General features: G+C 41.6%; 2 protein-coding genes across 3 annotated transcripts; one reads left to right on the forward strand and one right to left on the reverse strand.

Moving 5' to 3' along the window:
* Window positions 1-419: 419 nt before the first annotated feature.
* On the reverse strand, window positions 420-3,045 carry nudt18 (nudix (nucleoside diphosphate linked moiety X)-type motif 18; the record flags this gene model as incomplete). The annotated part of the gene is made up of 7 exons (XM_083903070.1): window positions 2,290-3,045; window positions 2,013-2,202; window positions 1,800-1,910; window positions 1,564-1,666; window positions 1,263-1,386; window positions 1,030-1,154; window positions 420-799 (listed from the first exon to the last, which is right to left on the reverse strand). The coding sequence occupies exons 2-7, from the start codon at window positions 2,175-2,177 to the stop codon at window positions 420-422; spliced, it is 1,008 nt and encodes a 335-aa protein (XP_083759196.1). The 5' UTR covers window positions 2,178-2,202; window positions 2,290-3,045.
* Window positions 3,046-6,081: 3,036 nt separating this feature from the next.
* On the forward strand, window positions 6,082-7,572 carry LOC310938223 (uncharacterized protein). Of its 2 annotated transcripts, XR_014593029.1 has the most exons (4): window positions 6,082-6,306; window positions 6,574-6,705; window positions 7,133-7,377; window positions 7,431-7,510. XR_014593029.1 is itself a non-coding variant. In XM_083902700.1 (3 exons), exons 1-3 carry the CDS (start codon window positions 6,262-6,264, stop codon window positions 7,271-7,273), a joined length of 318 nt encoding a protein of 105 aa, XP_083758826.1. In that variant the 5' UTR covers window positions 6,082-6,261; the 3' UTR covers window positions 7,274-7,572. The 2 variants fall into 2 exon arrangements, 1 of the variants encoding a protein (XP_083758826.1); XM_083902700.1 differs by having other exon boundaries at window positions 7,133-7,572.
* The last annotated feature ends 1,943 nt before the right edge of the window (window positions 7,573-9,515 follow it).

The raw sequence follows: 9,515 nt of genomic DNA on the forward strand, positions 1-9,515 counted from the left end.
CGTCTGTCACAATAATCTGAATCTGAATTGTGAGAACTGAACTGAATGCGAAGATACAGTATATGGAGTGTTGAATTTGAAAAATTCTATTTCAAATTATACTATTCAGATTCAGTTTTTTAATGCAATAATTCAAGTTTAGCAATTCAAATTCAAATATAAATGATTCAAATTCAGTTTCCTGGTGGCACATATATTTCAGCCCATAACAAAGTTCCTGTTACATTTATATATATATATAAGTTCCCCTGAAACGAGATTAAATTTTACAGTGAAACAAAATGTAATGACACTTTAATTTCAGTATAAACTCCTTTTTTTCAATCAATTAGACAGTACATATATACATTTATATATTATTATTATTATTATGTACAGTAACTGTCCCACAGGAGAGAGTCTCTGCTGCCTCCTTGTGGTCAGTACAGGCTATGAAGAGGTAAGATTGAGGTTTTTTTGGTCTTTTCCAGCAGTCTCTCTCGCAGCGTTGGTTTCTGAACTTCAAACCACACGTATCGAGGGTTTTCTACAGGTGGAGGTTGTGCAGTTTGTGTCCACACCGTCTCTCCGTCCTCGTTGCGTTGAACGTGGTCTGGCACCAGCTTGACCAGGGTGTTGAAGCACACGCCGTCGCTCTTCCCGTGCTGCCGGCCGTTGTGCTGCAGGCTTAAGACACCCAGTGTGTTGACGTCATGGTCGTGGTACACTGACGGCATGGCCTCCTGCACCACCATGTTTGCTGCCCAGGTCACTGCGTGGGTTTTCACTGCTGCTGCTGTGGGGAGGTGAAGCACTGGTGCTGCAGGAGAGACACACAATTATACCCCTGTGTTTGTGTGAAATATTAACTGCTGACTCCAGAGCCTGAGTTTAGACACTTAAATGGTCTGGATTTATAAAACACTCACTCATTCACTCATCTTTCACACTTAGGAGCAATGTGGGGTTAAGTGTCTTCTGTGCCTGTGGACACATTCGCATGTAGAATAGTGGAGCCTGTAATTGAACCCACAACTTTCACTTTCATACCTTTGATCAGCAGGATCCAGATCTGGTCTTCAGCGTTAGTGAAGACAAGAACAAGTCTCTGCACCAGGTGGCGAGAGCTCAGGTCAACAGGTAACGTCTCAGGATGCCACGGATCATGAAGGTACCTGAAGACAACACAGGTGCAGGACACACACACACACGGCACAGTCTTGAGTCTGAACCTCGTACAACCACACAAAAAAATGGAACTATCTCTTCAAACATCTTCATACTTGAGTCCACAGTCAATAAGACTAAGGATGTCTCGTCCTCTCAGAGGGAGGACCGACTGTTTGTCCCACCACGATGCCTGAAGAGAGTCCTGATCTGCTGCTGACAGGTTCTTTATGTCCCCACCTGAAGAAGAAGACAGAAGAAGAGAAAAAGACAGAGGGAGACAGAAGAAATGCATCTTCATCACAACTCTATGCCGTGTCAGTCAAAAGGTCAAAGGTCAAAATAAAACCATGGATGTGTTATGTTATGTTATGTTATGTGATATGAGCTTGGTCCATGTGACCTCTGACCACTGACCTGTGACTTTAGCCAGGAAGATGAAGCGGATCCACTGTGGTCCCTGCTCCTGGATCAGCAGCAACGTGATTGGCTCACAGTCATACCCCGCCTCCTCCTTCACCTGCACACAAACACAGGTAGGTAGGTAGGTTTGAGTGAGTGAGTGAGTGAGTGAGTGAGTGAGTGAGTGAGTGAGTGAGTGAGTGAGTGAGTGAGTGAGTGAGTGAGTGAGTGAGTGAGTGAGTGTGTCTCACCTCCCTCTTCAGAGCCTCTTCCAGACTCTCCCCCACCTCCACCCTCCCTGCAGGAAGATACCACAGTCTGTAACAGTCCGGCTTTGCCTCTTGCACCATCAGCACCTCCTCCTGAAGATACACACACACACACGTGCCATAAATTACTTCCTCTCTTCTCAACACCACCTCTCAGATATTCACATGTTCACCTGCAGATGTTCAGATGTTCACCTGTTGGTTGAAGATGACGGCACAGACGATGTAAGTCACGTTCTTTCTCAAAGTCGCTGGTTTGCTCTGATCCAGGGCCACGTCACAGGTGGTGACCTCTGACCCCTGTCCACTCAGCAGCCTCTCCACCTGCTCCTCAACCTGCCAGGACCCGTCCTCCATCATATCCACACGCTCAGAGCTCTGAATTCTGCCAGAACCAAAATTTAGATTTATTTAATCCAGGGTGAGATTAAAACTAGATATTTCTTTAATGACGGGAATAAATAAGACCAACCTGTAATCTGCTGCTGCTACTTCTGCTGTTGTTGCTTCTGCTGCTGCTTCTGTTGTTGCTGATGTTTCTGTTGCTGCTGCTATTGCTTCTTCTGTTGTTGCTGCTACTTCCGTTGTTGCTGCTGCTTCTGTTGTTGCTGCTGCTTGCTTCTTCTGTTGTTGCTGCTGCTTCTGTTGTTGCTGCTGCTTCCGTTGTTGCTGCTGTTTCTGTTGTTGCTGCGGCTTGCTTTTTCTGTTGTTGCTGCTGCTTCTGCTGTTGCTGCTGCTTCCGTTGTTGCTGCTTTTTCTGTTGTTGCTGCTGCTTCTGTTGTTGCTGATGCTTCTGTTGCTGCTGCTATTGCTTCTTCTGTTGGTGCTGCTGCTTCTGTTGTTGCTGATGCTTCTGTTGCTGCTGCTATTGCTGCTTCTGTTGTTGCTGATGCTCCTGTTGTTGCTGATGATTCTGTTGTTGCTGATGCTTCTGTTGCTGCTGCTATTGCTGCTTCTGTTGTTGCTGATGCTCCTGTTGTTGCTGATGATTCTGTTGTTGCTGATGCTTCTGTTGCTGCTGCTATTGCTGCTTCTGTTGTTGCTGATGCTCCTGTTGTTGCTGCTGCTGCTTCTGTTGTTGCTGATGCTCCTGTTGTTGTTGCTGCTGCTTCTGTTGTTGCTGCTGCTTCTGTTGCTGCTGCTGCTGCTTCTGTTGTTGCTGATGATTCTGTTGTTGCTGATGCTCCTGTTGTTGTTGCTGATGATTCTGTTGTTGCTGCTGCTTCTGTTGTTGCTTCTGTTGTTGCTGCTGCTGCTGCTGCTTCTGTCGTTTTCACATAATCTTTAACCCAGAACCTAAACAAGGAGCGCGGAGTTCTGCTTCCGGGTTGCGACCTTCAAAATAATTGTACTTGCGTGTTTTTTTCCCCATCCAGAATGTTTTTATAATAAATGATTGAGACTTAATTAAATTCGTTTTACACCAAAAGCTGAAACGTTGTATGAAATTGTTTGTTGGTGTATTTCCAGCTTTGAATCGCTTTTGGAATTCACGTTGATGTTTTATTGTGAAATATTGTAGCAAGTCACGTGTTTGTGGTTATGTGACGTAACGTTTTGTAATTTGTAAGGTCACATTTGTGTAATTTAGTCCAGATAATAGAAGTCAAAGAGTTAACGCTGCTGTCGTGGGGTTTGCTCCATTTGTTCATCGTCACAGTCGAGCAGGTTCGTGACTCTGGTTCTTTCACGCTTGTCTTTACAGCTGTAACAACGTTTGTAGTCGTGTTTGTTTCACTTACACTTGTGTAGCATTAATAGTAATCTGATGTACTGCTGACACCACAGTATTTATAATGGTATGCCTACTATTGATACCACAGTATTTACCGCAATATTTGTTGTGGTACTGCTGGTACTAGAGTATTACAAATACCAGCTCTGTACTATTACAGCAGAACACGTACAACATCTGAACACCCCATTTTTATTTAGTATTTTTTAGTGAAATTGAAGCCATTCAAGTCCGATGAATAGCTTGAACTGGTACAAATGTAAGTAGTGAACTGCTAGAGGTAAAAAGAAAAAGAAGAAAGTCAAGGTGTCATTGATTACCATTTCAATTCAACCATACTATTTAATTGGACTTCAATGGCTTCAAATTCACACAACAAAAAATGAAAAATTGGGTTGTTCTAAAACTTTTGACTCGTATAGGAGACAAACACAGTGATATTTGAGAAGTGAAATAAAGTGAGGAACATTGTGAGGAATTGGAAGACCACAGGCACAGTTCTAGTTAAGGCCCGAGGTGCCAGACCAAGAAAAATCTCAGATAAGCAGAGGCCAAGGATGGTGAGAACAGTCACAGTCAACCCACAGACCAGCTCCAAAGACCTACAACATCATCCTGCTGCAGATGGTGTCACTGTGCATCATTCAACTATTCAGCGCACTTTACACAAGGAGATGCTGTATGGAAGAGTAATGCAGAAAAAGTATTTTCTCTGCACCCGCCACAAACATTTGGACAAGCCAACTTCATTTTGGAATAAGGTGCTGTGGACTGATGACACTAAAATAGAGTTATTTGGGCAAAACAAGGGACGTTATGCATGGCGGAATAAGAACACAGCATTCCAAGAAAAACACTTGCTACCTACAGTAAAATTTGGTGGTGGTTCCATCATGCTGTGGGGCTGTGTGGCCAGTGCAGGGACTGGGAATCTTGTTGTGGGTTGCATTAATTCCACTCAATATCAGCAGATTATGGAGAACAATGTCCAGGAGAAATTGTGCCAGGGCTGGATCTTTCAACAAGACAACGACCCTAAACACTGCTCAAAATCTACTAATGCATTCACGCAGAGGAACAAATACAACGTTCTGGAATGGTCATCTCAGTCCCCAGACCTGAATATTATTGAACATTTGTGGTGTGATTTAAAGCGGACTGTCCATGCTCGGAAACCATCAAACCTGACTGAACTGGAGATGTTTTGTAAAGAAGAATGGTCCAAAATACCTTCTGCCAGAATCCAGACTCTAACTGGAAGCTATAGGAAGCGTTTAGAGGCTGTTATTTCTGCAAAAGGAGGATGCACAAAATGTTTATTTTGTGGTGTCTAAATTTATGCACATGCCTAATTTTGTTTAAATAATTCTTGCACACTTTCTGTAAATCATATAAACTTTATTTCATTTCTCAAATATCACGGCGTTTGTCTCCTATATGATATATTTAACTGAAATGTCTTATTCAAACAACTAATGATTTATAAAGAAAAAATCATGAAAATTTACAGGGGTGCCCAAACTTTTGCATATCACTGCATATGTATGTATAGCATCCTAGTCTGTGAGGATCCTGGTCTGTGAGGATCCTGGTCTGTGTGTTCCTCTTTCTCGTAGTTGCACTGATGTTGTTGTTGCCTTTATTTTACAGTGTGTGTTTTTGTTTTCCTGCAGTTTCCCTGAACAGCTCTTCTCACCTCTCAGCCAATCAGAGCTCGCCTCGCTCCCCTCCAGCTCGACTGCAATAAGACAAAACAGTGAAGAGACAAATGTGTTCAAGGTGTTTCGTCCTCCACATCACCATCAGTGTGGGTCTCACACTAAAGAACTCGGTGATCAGCTGATTCCCTTCAGATTAATCACACGTTGGACTGGTGGACATTGGAAGAAGTGTGTTTCTCGTTTGGCTCTCGATGTTGCGTCACAGTAAGCTACAAAAGCAGGTCCTGGCATTGTACCGTCAATTCCTCCGGGCCGGGCGGGACAAGCCAGGCTTCATCCCACGGATCAGAGACGAGTTCAGGGACAACGCTCGCATCAAGAAAACAGACGTGATGCACATCGAGTATCTGTACCGGCGAGGACAGCGACAGCTGGAGCAGCTGAGGGACGTCAACACCAAACAGCTGGGATCCTTCGTCAAATCCAAAGACCCAAGAGCTGACCTCTGACCTTCAGATAGGTGCTCAGTGTGATGAATGTCAAATAATTAAATCACTGTTTTTTGGGTGTTTGTTCAAAAAGATCAATAAATAAATGTCTTCATGTATTCACCTTAGATGGTACTTGCACATTATTCAGGGAAATACTGTCTATTTATTTTATTATAAACTGATGCTTTTTCCACCTGAAAAAGCAGCATTTGTGAATCAATAATGATCGAAGTCATAATCAAATTATTCCTCTACAAAGTAACTTAAAAAAAGTTACATTAATTATTCAATGTATGTTCGTGCTTTGGCCGCTGGGGGCAGCAGCAGCAGCAGACCAGGATCTCTGAAAAAACACCGTAGAAGAAGTGACGTAAACAGGAAGTGCAGCTGCTCGTCTTCCTTTCAAGTCGCTTCAATCTTCGTATATTTCTGTGTTTTTGTGTCAAAGTGAGGATTTAGCTGTTGTTTGTTGCGTGAGGTTAAGTCTCGAGGTTTTAGTGGAGATCGTTTTAAATCCCTGCTTCCTGTGTTTATCTGTGTACACGCGTGTTTTAGTCATGTCGCGTTCAGGAGAAATGACGAACGCACAGTTATTTCAACAGGTAAGAAAATCATAGACTATATTATATTACTCACTCACTTCCAATGACTTTGTTCAAACTTTACGTTATTCAACAGCAAAGTGTATTTAGTGCAGAGCTCTGTGTAACCTCAGTTCAGGTCATAACCAGATGAATAATTATATATTTAATATTAAACGTTCTTACAGTTAAAGTTTGTTCGTCGCACTTCAGGAGAAATCAGTTCTTACAACGTAAACTTTGCTGCTCAGAAGTCAAATGTTTAAAATGTCTCTGTCCTTCATGCAGATGGCGCTATTGCAGTGGCTGTCCTCGCAGACGGATGAGGACCGCAGCGTTCTGGCTGCAGTCACAGGTGTTCAGGTGGGCAGAGAGCTGCTGAACCGGATCAGCGGCCAGGACCAAGTCGACGCTTTCAAGGTTCTGTTCCTCAATCACAGCTGCACTGTAGTGTGTGTGTGTGTGTCATCTACGCTATGGTGCTCATTCTGTGTGTGTGTGTGTCAGTGGCGTAGGCAGAAATAATATTTTGGGTGGGCCAGTGCAAAAGTGGGTGGGCCATCTTTGCTCAAAAAAGGAATTAGAACTTAAAAATGACAACCATAGACAAACTGGAAAATCAATGACTATTTTACTAGCTATATAAAGGCTTGTATACAATACAACAGTGTAGACAAAAAAAATAATTTGGTATCGGCGCTATTGCACGACACAATTAATAATTATATTTCACAAAGTGCCAGTTAACCCGAAAAAGTGTGTGTGTGTGTGTGTGTGTGTGCGTGTGTGTGTGCGTGTGTTTGTGTTCTACGCTATGGTGCTCATTCTGTGTGTGTGTTCCCTGCAGAGCGAGTGCATCCTTGGCATTTCAGAGTTTGTCCGTCAGAACCCACGAGCGTCTCAGGCCGTGATCAACGCTGAAGTGGAGAAGAGGGTCCTGACCTTTGCTGCTAAGGTCAAAGCATTGGAGGCAGCTCCATTACTCTAAATTCATCTATGAATTCATCACTGATTTTAAAAAAATTTAAAATAAAAAAAGATGTAAAAACATGTATTTTATTTCTCCTTAGCTGAACCTTGAAAGTCTGAAAAGTGCCGTTATAACAGACATTTGATCACGTGTTGTGATGTTTTATTCTTAACAGTTGATTGTTACTGTCACACACAGAATCCACCTGTTTCAAATTATGTGTGAGTTATTGTATGTTATGTATTATTTTAAAAGAGATACAATTTTAAATTTAATTTGGAACTGGACTTGTTTTCATTTTCTCTAATAAAACATTTCACCTCTCGTTTGACATTTTTATATTCATCATGTGTTCACTGTTTTACCAAGTGATTTATAAATAAATTAATATAAGAATGATACATTTAAAGAAGGGGGGGGGGGTAGAATTTTTCCATTTAATTACAGGAAATAATTAATTCTACATTTTTTATTTATTTATTTTTAATGAAAGATATTGATATGACAACACATGACTAAAATAATATATAAAAGCAGTAAACTGTGCTGCTCTTCCGGTGTGTAGGTGCTTACAGATGCTGCCAATTACAAGTTGGTCAAACTCAGTCCTTCTCAAACAGTGGGGTGGGCCCCCCTGGGGGAGAGCGGTGCGATATATAGATATTGTTTTAAACCCTGTCTGAGAGGCAAATTGTTAAATTACTTCTAAATGAAGGGGTTCAGAGAACAATCATTATTATCTGGAGCAACTATAAAAATGCAGGAATCTTGACACAAAACAAGAGTGAAAATAAAATACACATGGATGAAGACTTTCCCTGTCCTAAAATATATGTAGGCTAACGGAATTGAATCAAATCAAATTTTATTTGACACTGTTGGCTGTGATTCACATAACTTTTTATTTCTAAACATGAAATATATTATTCATCATCAAATCTTTTATCTGTAGAACTGAGGTCACATGTTTTCAAATTAGCAAAGCTGTGTGCAACTTCTCAGAGTCATTTAAAGATTTAAAAAAAAAAAGGGATAAAAACGAAATGAAGAGCCTGTAGTTTATCTTATACGTGTCTTGGTTGAAATGAGACCCCTGTCTCAATGATCATTGTTATATCAATACAGGCTGTTACAATCGCTGTAGTTACAGCATGACTGATTTAATATATACAAATAATGACAATTCATAGTGTTCATTATCAAAATGTGTTCTTTATACATTCTTGCCCTTTCCTCCGTCATTGTTAGAATAACACATTGTTTCGTGTTCGTTTTGTGTTGTTTTTAAACTCTCAGGTTCTCTCTCTTCGTCCTTCTTCGCCTACATAAACGTCATCACGTTTTAGACGCAGTCTCTTCTGTGACCCAATCAGTGTTGAGTAGGCGTGTCTTGTACTAGGCGTTTGCATTTACAATTGGATAACGCCATCGTGACGTCACTTCCGTATCCTTTCTGGTTGGTTACAGAGAATTGGCGGGGGGAAGCGGGCTGGGTTCAAACAAAAACACACACACGGACTGATTCATGTGACGACGGAATTAAACATTCAAACACCCGTTTAAACACCGGTACTTTGGCGTTTCTCACCCGGTGAACCATCACCAGCGTCAGGATGGAGGTTTCTCATCACGATGGCGAAGCTGCGGATATTTGTGAGAAGCTGGAAAAGTGAGTAAAGAACAGTAACAGTTAGCTTAAATGCTAACACCTGCCCGGTTTACGCTGGTGAACAGTTAGTTAGCTTCAGTGCTAACGTCTCCATGGTTAACGCTGGTGAACGGTTAGCTCCACGTTAATAGCAGACGTGTTTTTGTTATTAGTGTCTGCTGCTGCAAGGCAACTCTAGGAAGTTCTCACTAGAATGCATTGCAGCGAAGCATCTCTTGTTATTCCAAAGCGCGTTTATTCAGTTTCCTCTTCTATAATATTCATCTGAAATGTTTACAGAAATTAGAAGGTGTTGAATACAGGTCCAGTCCAGGTGAGCAGGAGGACAGATTACTGTAGTATTCATCTAAGAAGCTCTTAAGCTATTTTACTGTATTCTGCACCATTCTGAGGCACTACTCGCACATTTGACTACATTTCAGACTTTAAGGAATAAGAACTCCGTGTCTCTGACATGAAATATAATAATAAAACATTGAAGATTATAAACCAGCTGTTCTGTAGTTGTGTCAGTGATTAAATGTAATGGAGGTAGATCTGTGTATTGATGACTGAAGATGTCGGCTATTTGATTGTCTCCACAGATCTTTG

Source organism: Microchirus variegatus, assembly GCF_963457635.1.
Source record: "Microchirus variegatus genome assembly, chromosome: 16".
NCBI lineage: Eukaryota > Metazoa > Chordata > Actinopteri > Pleuronectiformes > Soleidae > Microchirus > Microchirus variegatus.